Source organism: Ochotona princeps, chromosome 13 (assembly GCF_030435755.1).
Source record: "Ochotona princeps isolate mOchPri1 chromosome 13, mOchPri1.hap1, whole genome shotgun sequence".
Taxonomy (NCBI): Eukaryota; Metazoa; Chordata; class Mammalia; order Lagomorpha; family Ochotonidae; genus Ochotona; species Ochotona princeps.
Window position 1 is genome coordinate 6,487,222 of NC_080844.1, and position 16,966 is coordinate 6,504,187.

The window sequence follows — 16,966 nt, forward strand, 5'->3', positions numbered from 1 at the left end:
AGCTGAAGATTTTGTCCTGAAACCCATCAGAAGGCCCATTCGACCCTAGCGTGGGGGTCTCTGGTCCCTGTCCAGCTGCTGGCTCTGCAGCGGGTCCCTCCCCCAAGCTCACATTTGCTTTCTGGAGCGCACCGCTGCACACAGCACCTGCAGCTCTCTGCCGCCCCTCCCTGCTTCCTTTTCTGAGGCTGTTTGGCAGCCAAGTTCACTGGCGATGGAGATGGCCAGACTGAACTTGTACTTTCCCAGGCTGCTGTCTGGACCATGCTTCCGTGCAGCGTGGGGTGCTGGGCAGCTGGGGTGGTGTGTTGGCCAGGGCCAGGTGCACAGCACAGCTCTTCCGTGGTGCTGTTTGCTGGGCTCCCCAGCGCCCCCACTCTGTGCTCACACAGCACCTTGTCCTTGTCCCTGCTGCTCAGTCACGTTCTGCAGAAGAGGGTGGACCCGCTGGGCTCACTGGTGCTCAGTCCGTGTCCCCTTTGCACCCAGAGCTTGGCAGCCAGGATTGTTCACTGAGGAATGTCATGGCAGACAGCACTTGTGGTCATTCCATGGAAGTCAAGTTCCAGCTCTGAAAGAAACCCGTGTTTATTCACAGTGAAATACAGAGCAAGGCTGTCTCTTGGCTGTCGTCACACTTGTGAATGCATTTGTCAGATGCTGTGGTCATATAGACCTTTAGACAGTTTGTGGGTACATGGAAAAAGGTTTTGTGCTCTCTCCTCCCTGCTGTCGCCCCTCGCCCTTGCACGGTTCTCGTGGATCTGTGCAGGTCTGTGTGTGTGTGTGTGCTCTGCACACAGAGATCCGGGTACGTGTTTCTTACAACATGAGCATGAATGCATTCTCACTTTGTAGTGTTTTTTCCTGTAGCATGACCACAGGAAGTACTTAATGGTGGAATTGTTGGCTGCAGGTTTTCCCCAGTCAGCAGGGGAGGGAGGGTCCTCCTCCTGGTGCCCCTGATAGCCTCCAGCTCTCCCTTCTTGACAGCCCTCAAGAGCCACGATACTGTGAATTGAAATGCATTCTGAGGTTGGGGTTGGTTCAGGGCTCCCATTGGCTGCATAGATGATTCAGCCTAGAGGTTTTTAGGTTTGGCTTCGGGTGGAAGCGCTCTCCGTCCCATGCCAACTGAGTACGTTACAGTTCACCAGAAGGATGCTGACTGGGAAGATGGCAACCATGTGGTGTGGGCTGTTGTGGGGTAGGCGCGTGGTCGCTATGCAGGTTTTTGACATGACTGTGCCAGTTGCCCTGATGCCCTTTTTTTTTTTAAAGATTTATTCAGTTTATTACAAAGTCAGATATACAGAGAGGAGAGACAGAGAGGAAGATCTTCCGTCCAATGATTCACTCCCCAAGTGAGTCGCAACGGCCGGTGCGCGCCGATCCGAAGCTAGGAGCCTGGAACCTCTTCCGGGTCTCCCACGCGGGTGCAGTGTCCCAATGCATTGGGCTGTCCTCGACTGCTTTCCCAGGCCACAAGCAGGGAGCTGGATGGAAAGTGGAGCTGCCGGGATTAGAACCGGTGCCCATATGGGATCCCGGGGCGTTCAAGGCGAGGACTTTAGCCGCTAGGCCATGCCGCCGGGCCCACCCTAATGCCCTTTGTTGATGAAACTATGTCTCCTATTCTTTGTTTGACTGATTTTTATCTTCTTTATTCTCAGAACCCAAGAATATGCCTACTTTGTGTCTTTTTAAGAAATGCATGCTTGGGAATTTGAATTCTTGTCAATTGGAAAGTTACACGTAATCTTTTGAGACTCAGTGCGCTTTAATGTGAACGTGTCCAACCACGGAGCCATCAGTTCTGTTTAACCAAAGGACCTGCCGTGATGGTTGTTATCTTGCGTTGCAGGGAGTCTAGGGGATGTCAGACGGGGGACTCACCCACTCAAGTCCAACCCTGGAGCGAGACTGTCTACAAAATGAGCAGGTCCAGAAGGATGGAGGAGCAGCAGTGCGGGAGAAGGACAGTGGGGAGACGGAGGTGGACTTGGGTGTGGAGGGACGCCTGCCCTCCTGCTCCTCCAGTGAGGGCCCCTCCACCTCTGCCGAGGGGAGCGTGCCGAGCGCCGCACGGAGAGGGCCGGCCCTGCTGCACATCGACAGACATCAGATCCAGGCGGTGGAGCCCAGCGCGCAGGCCGTGGAGCTGCAGGGCCTGGGGGTGGACGTCTACGACCAGGATGTGCTGGAGCAAGGCGTGCTGCAGCAGGTGGACAGCGCCATCCACAAGGCCAGCCACGCGGCCCAACTCGCCGACGCTGAGAAGGAGTACGGCTCGGTCCTGGATGACCTCGCGTGAGTGCTGCTCATCTGCTGGCTTCTGTTTGTGTTCAGACACAGTGGGGAGACTTAACCGGGAACTCGAAGAGCCCGGAAATCGAGACCAGTGCCTCCCACCTCCTCATCCCAGCCCCACTCTGCCTTCCTGTCTCACAGCAGCCCTGAGCTCAGCAGTTGGGGTCCCGGGGCAGCTCATACAGCCTGTTGCATGTGGGGTCCCTTGAAGAGAGGCTGTTTCCAGAGCCCAGAGCAGCCTCGGTCCAGCCTGCCTGCAGCCGGGGGTTCCGCAGTCATCCTGGGAGCAAGCTGGCTGCCATCCTTTCCTTCAGCCGTGCTGTTCCCAGACTGTGTTGAGTGCCTTGCTAGTTCAGCTGTTCAGCTGTATGTTTCTGGAAGCATTGAGAAAGAGCTCCCTGTGCTTCCTCTCTGCCCCACTCTTGATTGTGTAAAGAGAGATGAATTCCTGTGGAGACCTCCTCTGTGTCTCCCAGGAGAGCCATCGTGTGCCCTGGCCATTGCCAGCCTGCCCTGTTGGCCCGACTTCTGGGGCCCTGGGGAGGAGAGGCGAAAGCAGGTGGCTGCCCAGCGGAGGTGGCTGTGGTGCCAGTGACTGTGGCCACTCAAGGGCGGCGTGTTCTGTACACAGTTCCCTGGCATATTGTTCTTTTGTCCTCTGGAGTGGCAGATGTTCTTGCCGAGTGGTAGTTTGACCTTGAGTGTCGATGACTTCAACTCCCGGTCCTAACAGTTTTTACGCTAGCTCTTGGCCGTGTGCCTGCAGTGTACGGAGGTGGCAGAGAGCAGGCAGAGGGAGGCTAGTAGTGTGGCAGGTGGAGCCTTAGACCACCAGTAACTTCCATTGTTTGTCCTGAAATGCACCAAGGAGCCAAACAGCAGATTCCACAGGTGTCCAGAGAGTGGCAGCTGCAATTCTACGGTGACTGCTTTAGGAGTCATTTAAAGTTGTGTTGTTGTTGGTGGTGGGGTGTGTTATGCTGCAGAGTTTAATGTAAGCCAATCTTTCAGTTGTGAGATAGACAACACTTGTCATGCATGGATGAGTTTGTTAAGAAAATGTGCAAGGATGTTCAGGACTTTCCGAGCTTTGAGAGGCTGCCTCACTCAGGCTTTGAAATGAGAGGAAAGCTTAGCACAGGTCACCAGAGCCCAGCGTCTCAGGTAAGACGGGTGCTGAAGGCTTGTGGAGTGAATGAGTGAAGCCGCTTACGCCGTGGGTGAGCGGATCTAAATCAGAGAGGGGAAGGGCACCCCTGGTGGTGGCTTTGGAGCCTGCCTGTTCCCTTGGTGAGCTGGGCAGTGTTTTCAGTCTGTCTTTCATCCTTCAGTTAGTAAGAGGGAAAAGGATTGTGGTTTTAAAATCACTTATCTCTTTGGGTTGTGTAGTAACAGTGTTGCCAGAGTGGAAAACAGACCATTTATCTTGTTTTTTTTTTTTCAGGTCCTGCACAACATCCCTAAGGCAAATCAATAAAATTATTGAACAACTTAGCCCTCAAGCTGCCACCAACAAAGACATCAGCAGGAAACTAGATTCTGTCAAGCGACAGAAGTATAATAAGGTGATTCAAAATAATGCACTGAATGTTGCGTCTTTGAAAAAGTCATCAGGTAGGCCCAGTTCCTGTTTTAGAAAGAGTTCTGAAGAGTACTTGTGAGATGAGAAGCAAGTATTTGTAATTATAGTGGAGAAAATTTAAGTTGTACGTTATGTCTTTTGTACATTTTGGCTTTCGGCTGGTGCTTTTTAACCCGTGTCCTTCGGTATTCTTAGAACCTCCTTGTGGGACTAGTGTGGTGGCACAGTGCATTAGTTGGCTGCTTGCCATGCCAGCATCCCGTATTGGAGTTCGACGCCCGTCTGCTTTGCTTCCTGTCCAGTTCCCTGCTCATGTGCCTGTGAAGGCAGCAGAAGACGGCCTGAGTACTTGGATCCTTGCTGCCCAAATGGGGGACCAGGTGGATCTGGGCCGCCTGACTTGAGGCTGGACCAAGCTCTGGTCATTATGGCCACTGAGGCATGAACCAGCAGCTGAAAGATCTGCTTGTCTGACTCTCTAGCACTCTGGCTTTCAAATAAATAAATCTTGAAAAGCCAGGCAGACCTGTGTGTACATGTAGCCTGTGTGTGCTCTCGCGCCTGGCTGACAGCTGTGAGTGTGCGGGCACCCACAGCTGCTTGGGCTGAGGTCCCGTGTGGCTTGGCTCACCTGCTCCCTGCTGTGCGCCTTGCCTTCACCCTGGCACTGCTTGCCTTCTCCAGCTTTGGTTGCTGTGTAGTGTGCTGGCCTCCCACTTGGTCATCTCGGTGGGTCCTCCTCCTGGTTCTCATCTGCTCCTGCCCTGGGTGTTAAGCCCTGGGTGTTAACGTTCAGCGCCAGCCACGCCTGGTTCCCCGCTTGTGGTAATGGTAGGAGAACTTCAGGGTGGGGAAGACCTTTTGTTTAGGAACTTGTTTTGTGAAATTTCAGACTTTTTTTTTTTTTTTAAGGAGTTTGCACATGGCTGTGTGAGGTTTAGAATGTGTCTTGGGCTTTTTGCATGCTGTGGAAATGCATTGCAGGCAGGGAGGGCTGACTTTGCTGGTCTCAGCTGGGCCACCTGTACTGACGGCCACTTGTCCTCATGCTGACAGTCGAGTGGGTTGTTGTGCGCAGAAAGGAGCACTTGCACCTGGGGTGTGAGCTCGGCTTGGGACATGTGCGTGGGTGGTCCCGGTGGCCCTCCCCTCGCGCTCCACCCGGTGTGCTGTTCCCTCCCCACTCTGTCCCTCCCCCTGCCTCTGTAAGAGCAGCCCAAGGCTCACGGTCCCTTGAGGTAGTCGGGTTCTCCTCGGTGCCCTGCAGTGAACTTTTTTTGTTTTTGTGTAGGAGAGAGAATCTTCCATCTAAACCCTGCAGTGGTCAGGGTCAGAAGCTGAAGTCAGAAGCCAGGAACTCCATTTGGGTCATCCGTGTGGCTCACATCTGCCACAGGCCTTCCCAGGCACATGAGCAGGAAGCAGAATGGAAGTGGAGCAGCCAAGGCTGCTGCTGTGCTCAGTAGTGCTGCCTCTGGCATCTCAACGTCCCCCCACCCATCTCCATGTTTGGTGTTGGACTGTTCTTGACCTTGAAAAGACAGACCAGGCCTGGCTGACTGGGGAGGCCTGGGGACAGTCACAGATCCTGTTCTGTTGGGTCCAGGGGGAAGAGCAGAGAGGAGTGTGGGGTGGACGATGTTGAGGACACAGAATCTGGTTTTCTTTTAAAGTGTTATTTTTTTAAAAAGATTTGTTTATTATTATTATTATTATTGTTTGAAAGACAGATTTAAAGAGAGAGGAGAGACAGAGAGAAAGATCTTCCATTGGCTGGTTCACTCCTTCCTGAAGTGGCCACAATGGCCAGAACTGAGCTCATGAAAAGCTGAGAGTCGGGAACTTCATTCAGTTCTCACATGTGGGTACTGGAGCCCAAGGGCTTGGGCCATCCTCCACTGCTTCCCTAGGCGCGTCAGCAGGGAGCTGGATCAGAAGTGGAACAGGGGCCCAGTGCAAGGATTGGCTAATCCTCCACCTCAAAACGCCGGATCCCATATGGGCACCATTTCATGTCCCAGCTGCTCCACTTTCCAGCTGGCTCCCTGCTTGTGGCCTGGGAAAGCAGTGGAGGACAGCCCAAAGCCTTGGGACCCTGCACCCGCGTGCGAGACCCAGAGGAAGCTCGTGGTTGTAGCTTTGGATAGACTCAGCTCTGGCCGTTGTGGCCATTTGGGCAGTGAACCAGAAGATAGAAGATCCTCCTGTCTCTCCTCTCTGTAAATCTGCCTTTCCAATTAAAATAAATAAATAAATCTTAAAAAGAAGAAGTGGAGCAGCTGGGATTAGAAGTGTCACGTATATGGGATGCTGATGCTGCAAGGCAGAGGATTAGCCTGTTGAACCATTGTGTCGATCCTTTTTTAAAGTTTTGTACTTTGGCAAAATGCAATAAAGGACCGCGCACGCATGACAGGTTGTCCCCTGGGGTGACTTTCCCACCGCTCAGCGTGAGCCTTTGTATCATCCGTCACAACCCACTGACCTGGTACACTTGCCGCTGCAGCTGAGTGTGCACGCAGTGTGTCCGTGTCGAGTGCATGTTCTTCAGGACTTGGGGCCGGGATGGCTTCTGTGGGGGTGGGGGGTGGGAACTGCCTGGGGCTGGCTTGCTGCAGGTGCTCAGGCATGCTCTCCCTGTGGCAGCGATGTGGGGGTGCCTGTGTGACATGTCTTTTGTCCCTGATTAGTGTTTCTGGATTGTGTGCCGCTGTCTCGGGTGCTTAATGAGGCACTGCCTCACAGTGTTCTGTGTTTGGCTTTACCACTTCAGGAGCAGCAACTGAAGAAGATCACGGCCAAACAAAAGCGTTTGCAGGCCATCCTAGGAGGCGCTGAGGTCAGAGTTGAGCTGGATCACGCCAGGCTGGAGGAGGAGGAGGATGCAGGTGAGGCAGAGTGAGCCCTTCCCCCTGCTGGGGGTCAGTCCTGGGCCTGGGTTTGCTTTGCCTTCATGTGAGGACAGAGTTCAGGGAGCTCTGCTCTGTGTCTGCAGCTGTAGACTAGAGATGGGGTTGAAGAGTGCAGGCTGGAGCCTGGTGTGCAGGAGGCTGCAGGGGCACACTTACCATTCCACCTGCTTGAGGGGCCGCAGGGGGATGAGACACACTCCTAGGTAGAGGCAGCCAGCACCTTGATCGTGTCCCATTTTGGAAGCCCAGCCTTGCCCCTCGACGCTCGTGGACTTGGCCCTCACTTGCTTTTAAGGAGTGTGTTGGGCAGGCTCTCCAAGCCTCTGTTCCATTGTTTTAGACATTATGTCTTCATTCAAGTTATCCCAGGGCAGTGTCTTCGCTGATATTCCTGTCTTAGATGGTTATCCTTTGGAGAACCTTTCTGGGGAACTGTGTGAGTTCTGGAACTCTCCGTGGTATGTGTGGGTGTGTGTGGCTGTGTGTGGAGAGAGAGAGAAATTACTGCTGATCACTTACTACTTCTAATAAATATTGAGACTTCTTAGCATTTTAGCCCTTCAAGAAAATATTTGCCTCTAGCTGCAGAAACTTATTCAATGAAACAAGAAGATTATTATGAAAAATTAATTGAGGTAAAGAAAACTATTAGAAAGATGCGCCTTTTTAGTCCAGGATCAGGGAAGGCATCGCGGTGAGCTGGTTAGGCATCTCACAGGGTGCAGGCTGCTCTGCTGCTCGGTCCAGCCGCCTGCTGATGGGCCTGGGAGCCGGCAGGTGATGGCGCAAGCGCGTAGTTCCCTGCTGCTCACAGGAGAGAGCCGGACGGAGTGCTTGGCTCCTGGCTTGGCATGGCACAGCCCTGGCTGTTGAGGGCATCTGGGGAGTGGACCAAAGGCTGAAGTCTCTTGTTCAGCCCTCGCACCAGTTACGTTTGCCACGTTTTCTCCCTTATCGTAAATGCTGAGAGTTTTCAGGATATCTTGCTGAGTCATAGTCTTGTTTCCCTTCTCCTCCCTACACGTCATCCACTCCCTGCAGGTTAGGCGGCTGTGACACAGCAGCACTCTGGCCTCGCCCTTTTGTTGAACTCTGGCTCCTGCTGCGCCTTGTCTAGGCACCAGTTGCCCCAGAGGCACCTGTCTCCTACTGCTTGTCCTTCCTGCCCCTGCTGGGAAGGTAGCACAGCAGAATGTCTGTGGGGACCCAGGGCCATGTTGCCAGCTCTGGACCTGGGCTTGAACCCTTGCACCAGGCGTGTGTGTGTGTGTGTGTGTGTGTATGTGTTGGCCCTCCACGTCTGCTGCTGTGCTTCCCTGCCACACCCTGGCCTTGCCGTGGCAATCCAGTCTGTAATGCAGGCGTGAGGATCAGTGGACAATTTCTTCCTGGGAGGAGGTGGGTGATGCCCGGTTTCGGACAGGGTGGGACTTCGGTGTTTACCGTGACTTGGGAGGAAACTGGCATGCCCCTGCTCCTTCTGTTGCTTGTTCGCTGTTGACCTGGGCAGAAAGTGAAAGCACAGGACAGAAAAGAAGAAAGAAAATCCTCAGTATCCATAAACACGTGACTGTTTATGTACAGAATCCCGAAGAATCAGTGAACAGTTGATTTTGCGTTGGAATTGCGTGTGTACTTAGGAAGGTCATCGAGTATGACGTACGTAGAAGATCTGCCATGTTTCCCTATGCCAAGAACAACAAAAGTTAGTAAAAATGCAAGCTACAGTAAAACTGAACGCACCTGGAGCTCCACCCTGAGAAAGCACGGAGTTTTCAGCAGCATTTTCTACATGCGTGGAATGACCTGGAGATAAACATCTGTGTCGTCTCAGGCCAGGGCCGCGGGCTGGAGCTGCAGTGCATAAAGACTTGTCCAGCTGTAGTGTCCGTGCAACCCCAGGACAGATTTTGGTGTTTGTATCGGGAGGCATTGGGCCAAGAGTAGCCGAGGCAGTCACATAGGATAACTCAAACTGGAGACCTGTTGTAAATCTGTCACAATTAGATGGTGTACTGTTGGCATGGGGATGGGTAAGTAGGTGGATGGTCCTTACAGAGGGTCCGGCCAACAGAGGCACCTGCACACGGTCCCCTGAATGATGATGCAAGAGGCAGGCCGCGCGTGGGGAAGCGCGAGCTCTCAGGAAGTGGTGAGTCTTGACCCAGCTCCTGTATGTGGAAATGCACTCCCAGGGAGCTGAGTGCGCGTGGGAGGGCGGACACACTGTGCAGGGAAGGGTGTGCCGAGTACACTGTGTTTACAACGGAGGCCTTGTGTTTGCTGAGCAGTGGAGGGGCAGGCAGCAGAGGGGGACGTGTTTGCAGCACTGCCCGCCTGGGTGTCCGTGGGGAGCTGCTCTGACTCACATCCCAAGTCAGCAGTGAAGCAGGGTGTTCACATAGAACCTATGTGCGTCCTCCCAGCCTTTCCATGGTCTCCATACAGTACCTGATACAAACCTGTAACCGTTATGTAAATGGTGGCAGTGCCTGTTTACCTGTTGCAGACAGGAGCAGTTTGTCCCATAGTTCCTAGGGTCTGCAGCCAGCAGAACCTTCTCACATGTGGGGCCCAGGAGTACCGAGGGGTTGACTGCACTTGTGCGAAACAAGAAGGACTTGGGTCTGGAACACTGAAACCTCCTGGAAGTCTTTTTTGCTTTTCTTTTCTGTGTTATTTTTTGAAGCAGGCAGACTAAGAAAAAGGGGTAAAAGGCTTGAAAATTTTCTACACCAAAGAGGCTGTCCAGCTCAGTAAACCTGTGGAAGGCCTAATCAACCATGTCGTGTTGCTGCAGCAGAAAGCCGCCAGTGTGTGATGACATGGCGGAGGTTGCTGTGGGCTCACCACGGTGCTGGTGGCTGCCAGTGCCCCGGTGGGGCCACTGCACCCTAGGGCTCCTGTGGCACGCCCTGCGCTGCTGCTTGACAGAGTGGGAGTGCCAAGGGGCCAGGATTGCCCTTCTGGCAGCTCGCCTGCGTAGTCACCGGCCTGCTCCTGCTGGCAAGAGGCCATTTCCAAGAGGGATGGCATGTTCCCCAGGGTGGGTCCCACGTGACCCAGATGCCTCTCAGCTGCCATGCACACGGGTGTCAGGCCTCAGCATGGGCTTTGGTGGCAGTGGGCCACCTTCACCAGTCCTGTCCGTCAGTGGGCAATGCAGGTGGTAGGCACAGCTCAAAGGGATGAGCAAGAATGTCGGGGGTGGGGGATGGGGGAGCCTCCTGAACCCTGTGGGTGGAACTTGTGCTCAGGGAGTTGATGGGTGGTGTATGCTAAAGCATAGCACACTGCAGAATCACCCACACGTGTTTGCAAAGGCCAGGGAGGTTAAAAGCCGCATCGGTGCCTATATCCAGAGCCCGGAAACCCCATGGATGCTCATTAACAGTGTTCCCTGATGGGAGAGCTGCATGGTACTTTGCCATCACGTGGTTAACTGACGCGGTGCCGGGACGTCCTGCAATAAACGGGACTCCCCAGGTGCAGTGCTGAGCAGTGGCACATGGAGCTGGAAGCGTGGCTGTTTCTGCTCCCTCCCACAGAGCACTAGGACTTGGCCAGGTGGAGCCTGGGCCAGGCAGCCGGTGACCGGATGCTGGCGGACATGCTCCTTTGCACCAGAGTGGACCTGAGCTCTGTACTTGGCCTCTACAGGGACTTTTATTATGGCACAGGTTTATGCGGGCCAGGACTGGTCTCACTGGCCTGCAGGGCATGTCGACATAGGCTTGAGAACTGGGGATGCCTTCCTGTGCAGCCTGAGGTCTTTGGTGTTCTGGGTTGGTGGTGCCTGGGTTCTGCTGACATGTTTGCTTGTCGTGGCCTGTCCCACAGCTGTAACCCACCGCAGTGCTGTCCAGCAGACAGGCTGATGGTGAGAGAGGCCCCTGTCTGTCCAGCAAAGGCCATGGTGGAACTGTGGTCTTAGTTGGATTTCAGTAGCCACGAGTGACTGGTGACTTCTGTTTTGGGCAGGGCACAGCTAACAGCTTTTTAAATTTATTTATTTTCATTTGAGAGAGAGCTTCTGTATGCTGGTTCACTCCCCAAATGGCATGCAGTGGCCTGAGCTTGCCAGCCAGGATGTCAGTCCAGGTCTGTGTGTCCTGCGTGTCAGGGACCCAGCTGCTTGAGCCACCTCTGCTATCTCCCAGGGTTGTACCTTAGCCAGACACCAGAGTGCGGTGCCCATCTTGGACATGCCAAGGTAGGACAAGGCTGTCCTGAGCAGCGTCCTCACCTCTGGGCCGGGCGCCCTCCCCCAGAGCTTACACATGTACTCTTTCCTGTAGATGCCTGCTGGTCCCCTGGGTCTGCTTGTGTGGGGCTTATCTCTGGGATCTTAACCCAGCAGGATCCTGGTTCCAGCACTCAGGCGGGGTGTTGCTAGGGAAGCCCAGCCAGCCTCATTGATAACTGATGCTCGTGGACCCGAGTCTGTCTTCGGAGGCCCAGGTTTGTTTAGGTGTGCTACTTCCCAGGAAAGTCACCAGCAAGTCAGCCATGTAAACGGGAGTGTGTTAAACTTGACCCGATCAATGCAGTAATGAACTGTGTTCCACATGTGTAAGAAAGCTTAGTGTACAGATTGCACATAATTTCTTTCGAGGCCACTGCAGATGGCTGCTGTGTGCGTGGGCTGTGTGAACCTGCCCGTGGGGCTGAGTGCTGGTTCTTTTCTCTCTCAGAGCCGGGGCCGTCCAGCCTGGGCAGCATGCTCATGCCTGCGCAGGAGAGCGCCTGGGAGGAGCTCATCCGCACTGGCCAGATGACGCCATTTGGCACCCAGATCCAGCCGAAGCCGGAGAAGCAGCCCCGGAAGATCATGCTCGACGAGGCGTCAGGCTTCGAGAAGTACCTGGCCGAGCAAGCGAAGCTGTCCTTTGAGAGGAGGAAGCGAGTGCGGGGCAAACGGGCAGCCCGACAGGCCCCAACCCCGGTCACTGCGGTCTCGGGCCCAGCAGCCAGCGAAGGGAAGCCCAAGCCGGGGAGCCAAACGCTGTCCAAGGCGGACAGGCGCCTGCAGAAGCACATGAGAAAGTTGCAGAAGCGGGCCGCGCAATTCCAGGGCAAGGTGGTGCCGCGGCCGCGGAGGAAGCCGCTGGAGGCTGAGGTGCATCCCCGAGCAGCGGGCCACTCAGAGGGAGAGGAGTCCGAGTACATCCCCACGGAGGAGGAGGAGGAGGACGAGGAGGAGGACGAGGAGGCGGCGGCGGCAGGGGTGGACCTGTCTGGAGACGGCACTGACTACGAGCTGAAGCCCCTGCCCTGCGGCCGTAGGCGGCAGAAGAAAGCCGCAGCGCAGCAGGTGGACGAGGACTTCTTCCCCAGTTCCGAGGAGGATGTGGATGCCCCAGCAGCGGGGCCAGGGAGAGGTCGCAAGGCGACGAGGTGCCGCGACGATGGCGACGAAAGTTACTACCGGCAGCGGTTAAGGTGAGCCCCGGGGGCTGGGGAACAAGTGGACTTGGCACTGCCTCCGACTTAGGCGGTGGTTTCATGAACACAGAGGGGTGTGGCAGCGGGGAGCCCCTTCTGTGTACCCCCAAGCACTGGTGTTTCTAGGGGGGATGGCCAGGAGGCACTTATCTGGCTGCCAAGTCTTTTGGTGTCAAGGCAGCTGCAGGTGGGACTCAAAAACTTCCAGGTCTGTAGCAGAGTAGTCTGTCGGTTGATTTTGAAGAATGATGTTCTAAATATGCAGGTGGCCCTTGGCAGAACAAAGGTTCCCCCTCCGTGTCTGGGTCTTTGTCTTCAGACAGGGATGCAAGTCACAGGTGACAGGAGGGCTGGGGCTAGAGCCAGGCCAGGGACGAGCTTGAGCTGGCTGTGGTGGCTACACTGGGAGCAGGTGGCCGGAGAATGGGTGGGCGATGGGGGAGTTTTCCTTGGTTTCCCTCCTGAACTAGCAGAGTAATTGTAGAGGACTTTTCTGCAAAGGAGAGTGGTAACAGCTCGCTTCGGCTGCTGAAGGAGCGGGCTGGCTTTCCACATCCTGACCCTGAGAAGACACGGGTGTACACAGCCGAGCCTCCCACTGTGCCCGGGCACACCTGCCATGCATGGCACACTTCCCTCTGCCCCATCGTCTCCCACGCTGCAGATGGCCTTGGCCTTTGTGCCCAGGGCTTTGTCAGTAGGTGCTACACGGTGGGCGGCAGGAGGCGAGCATGCGCAGGTTGGTGCTGCTTGGCCACACATAGCCCTGCCGGCCTGTCCTCACCGTCCCGGCAGCCCTGGGCACCCTTGTGTGTCCTCACACGGCTGCCCAGTTGGAGGGAAAGGCCGTGTTGTGACTTGCATATCCGGGAGTGGGTGGCTCTTGCCTGGCCCTCAGCAGTTTGGCCTTTCTTTCAAGTGTGGGGAGCCCTGGTGGGCTGTGTGAGTGAAGGCCGCCCCCATGCTGTTTGGATAGGTAGAACTGCCCTTCACCGTATCCAGACTGCCGCATGCACCCCAAGTCCTCTTTATAGTAGATGGCGGTGGCGTTCTTCCAGAATATGCTCTGGAGGGTGAGCGGTCATCCTGGCGGCTCTGGCCTTGTGGCAGAACCTGTGGGCTGGCATTTCTTGGGAGCTGCAGTGAGTCCCACTGCTCTGCTTCTGAGCCAGTTCTGCTGATGTGCCTGGGAAAGTGGTGGAGGGCGTGGCCCGTGCTGGGGCCCTGCACCTACGTGGGAGATCCAAATGCAGTCCCAGGCTGCTGGCTGCAAGCTCACCCCACCCTGGGGAGTGGGCCAGTGGATGCAAGATCTCTGTCTCTCTACCTTCCCTGTTTGTAACTCTGCCTTGTATAGCATATATGTAATGTATAATATATGTACACACACACAGAGGAAAAAAAGAAAAAGATGACTGTGTCCCCACTTGAGAGTGCCTGGAGTTGGAGTCCCAGCTCCGGCTCCCGACTCCAGCTTCCAGCTATGGCAGACCCTGGGAGGCAGTGGGAGTGACTCCAGGGACTGAGGTCCTGGCACTGTGCGGGAGCCTTGGGTGGACCCTGCAGTGCGGGTGTGTGGTGTGCGGGAGCCCTTGGGTGGGGGGGTCCCTGCAGTGCCGGCGTGTGGTGTGCGGGAGCCCTGGGGGCCCTGCACTGCAGGCGTGTGGCATGTGGGAACTCTGGGGGGGCCCTGCAGTGCGGGCATGTGGTGTGTGGGAGTCCTGGGGGGCCCTGCAGTGCGGGCATGTGGTATGCAGGAGCCCTGGGGGGCCCTGCAGTGTGGGCGTGTGTCCTGTGGGAATCCTGGGGGGCCCTGCCCTGCGGGTGTGTGGTGTGTGGGAACTCTGGGGGGTCCCTGCAGTACGGGTGTGTGGTGTGCTGGAGTCCTGGGGGCCCTGCAGTGCAGCTGTGTGTCCTGCGGGAGCCCTGGGGGGCCCTGCAGTGCGGGCATGTGGTGTGCGGGAGCCCTGGGGGGCCCTGCAGTGCGGGCATGTGGTGTGCGGGAGCCCTGGGGGGGCCTGCATTGTGCCCCTCTGGGCTGGGAGGTGTGAGTGTGCTCCTCTGGACTTCTCAAATCAGCAAACTAATAAATAGATTTCGGTGGAGCCATGACTTCCTTCTGGGTCTTCAGAGCTGTTGGCGCACATTGTTGTGCCTTGTACAGTCCTGCACTGCTGTGGCTTCTCTGGGTAGAAGTCATTGTGGCTCTAGGTTACATGAGGAAAATGTTGCCCAATCTATATTTTAAAAATTTATTTATTTTGGCCCTGGTGCGGTGGCCTAGTGGCTTAAGTCTCGCCTTCCACATGCTGGGATCCCATATGGGTACTGGTTCTAACCTCGGCAGCCCCGCTTCCCATCCAGCTCCCTGCTTGTGGCCTGGGAAAGCAGTTGAGGACGGCCCAAAGCCTTGGGACCATGTATCCGTGTGGGAGACCCCGAAGAAGCTCCTGGTTCCCGGCTTCAGATCGGCACAGCACCGGCCGTTGTGGTCACTTGGGGAGTGAATCATCGGACGTAAGATCTTCCTCTCTGTCTCTCCTCTCTGTAATCTGACTTTGCAATAAAAATAAATCTAAAAAAGTATATATTTTACTTGGTAGTTGAGAGAGACTGAGAGGCAGGGAGATCTTCTGTCTGCTGGTTTACTCCCCAGCTGGCCGCAGTGGCTGAAGTTGGGCTGGTCTGAAGCCAGGAACTTCTGGGTCTCCCACGTGGATGCAGGGTCTCAAAGACTTGGGCTGTCTTCTGCTGCTTTTCCAGGCCATCAGCAGGGAGCTGGCTTGGCGTGGAGCAGCCAAGACTAGACCTGGTGCCTGTATGGAATGCTGGCTTTGCAGGTGGAGGATCAACTTGCTGTGCCACTGTGCTTTCATCAAGGCCGGGAGCAGGCTGTGTCTTCAGTACCATGCAGAATTAACAAAAGTACTAACTCAGCAATCTATATTCTTCCCATTAAATTGGGTCAATATTAAATATGTTTCAAGCATATCATTGTTTTGGTCAAGAACAGTTTATTTTGATTGAATTTTAAATACGCGTTGTTTAATTTCGTGGCAGTAACTTAATAATGTTACGATTGTAAGCAATTTATTATCTCCAAAGCCATATCATAAGCCAGTGTTTTGCGAAAGTTACGGTAAAACCTCAGATGAATTTCTGAAATGCCAATAACTCTAATTGCCACCAAAATACAATAGCTCTTAAAATTTCATAGCTGCGGTTATTAAGGCTATTAAACTGTAGACACCCGCATTGATATATTTGCGCTCTGTCTCTGTAGATGCTCTGCAGATTGGGGGATGTGGTGAGAGAAGAGGGGACCCAGGCCACAGGTGGAGCCGGGAGCAGGCCTGGCCCTCCCTGCTGTCCTTGCTGTCCCTGCCCTCTGCAGGCAGATGCCAGCTGTGGTGGTCTTCCCCTTAGGCAGGACGAGATCTGCTTTTTTCCTCTTCAGATTTATGTTATTTATTTGAATGGCAGTTGGAGAGAGCTGGGCTCATCTGCTGGGTCACTGCCTCAATGATCTCCACATCCAGGGCTGGCCCGGGCTGCAGCCGGGAGCCAGGAGCTCCAGCCCAGTCTCCAGGTACGTGGGCCATCTTGTACTGTCTTCCCAGGCACATGGGCAGCAGGGGCTGGCTCGGAATTGGAGCAGCTGGGTCCGAGGTGGTGATGTTGCAGATGATACCCATCCCACCAGGCCACGGTGCCGGCCAGTAGACCAGGAGGACTGCTGGTCTCCCAGGGATCATTAAGGCTGTGTCATGCGTGAACCAGAAAGCAGACTCTGGGACCAGCTCTTGGGCTGTGTACCCAGGCAAGGCTGTCTCTCAGAGCTTCACACACCGGCCGCAGCTGTTGATGACGTCGCTCTTCTCCACCCTTGAAGTACGAGGGCAGCTCCTGCTGCAGGTCCACGTGGATGTGTGCCAGGGCCTGTGGCACGCTGGGCATCTAGTGGGCACGGACAGGATGTAACCAGGCCTGCGGGGCTCTCACCAGGCAGGGTTGGTGCTGCAGGTGGGGACTCTGCCCAGTGGTCCCTCGCCGTTGGCAAGGCCACGGGGCATGCCTGGACATCGGCACAATGGTTGGGTCAGCAGAGAGGCAAGCAGGTGCGATGCCCGCTGACCGTCAGCAGAAGAGGGCACTCACTGCCCCCCGTCCCCCGCTGATGGTCACACACTACCTGGGAGAGGCTGCGGGCTTGGACTGGGAGGCTCGCGTCCGGGAGGGGCTTCCCTCCCTCTCACTGCCGGCCTGCTGTCTCCCAGCTCAGCCCTCGTCAGCGTGGCCGTCCCCAGCCCTGCCTGCCCCGGCTCAGGCACAGTTGCAGGCTCGGGCAGGCCCCAGCAGCTCGTCCGCCCGGCTGCCAGCCTGGAACCGACTGAGCCGGTTTGGATGGGGGCCTTGAAGAGTCTGCGGCTGCTGCTCCACTCTCCCCAGCCATCAGCGCTGCCCACCGTGTCCTGTTTGCATTGTGAAGGCAGATAGGAGAACCAAGGTGGGAAAGCTGCCCGCACCTCTGGTTTTTAAAAACTTTAATTAATTAACTTTAGTTAGTAGAGTGCTCCCATCTGCTGGTTCACTGCCCACACAGCCTCAGTGGCTGGGGCTGGGCCATGCTCAAGTTGGGAGCTTTACCCAGGTTTCCTGTGTGGGTGGCAGGGACCCGAGTACCTTGGCTGTCTTCACTGCCTTCCAGAATCAGGGT

At 55.5% G+C, this 16,966-nt stretch overlaps 1 protein-coding gene across 3 annotated transcripts in view; it reads left to right on the forward strand.

Annotated features, from left to right (window-relative positions):
• Nucleotides 1–1,876: 1,876 nt before the first annotated feature.
• Nucleotides 1,877–16,966, forward strand: part of ERCC6 (ERCC excision repair 6, chromatin remodeling factor) — a 65,927-nt gene continuing 50,837 nt past the window's right edge. For 2 of the 3 annotated variants that reach the window (XM_004583321.2, XM_058671906.1), the window contains exons 1-4: nucleotides 1,877–2,310; nucleotides 3,755–3,875; nucleotides 6,666–6,780; nucleotides 11,499–12,246. In XM_004583321.2, coding sequence (XP_004583378.2) covers nucleotides 1,877–2,310; nucleotides 3,755–3,875; nucleotides 6,666–6,780; nucleotides 11,499–12,246 — 1,418 coding nt within the window. Of the gene's footprint in view, nucleotides 2,311–3,754; nucleotides 3,925–6,665; nucleotides 6,781–11,498; nucleotides 12,247–16,966 lie in introns of those variants that run through there. The other variant, XM_058671907.1, reaches the window with a different exon arrangement.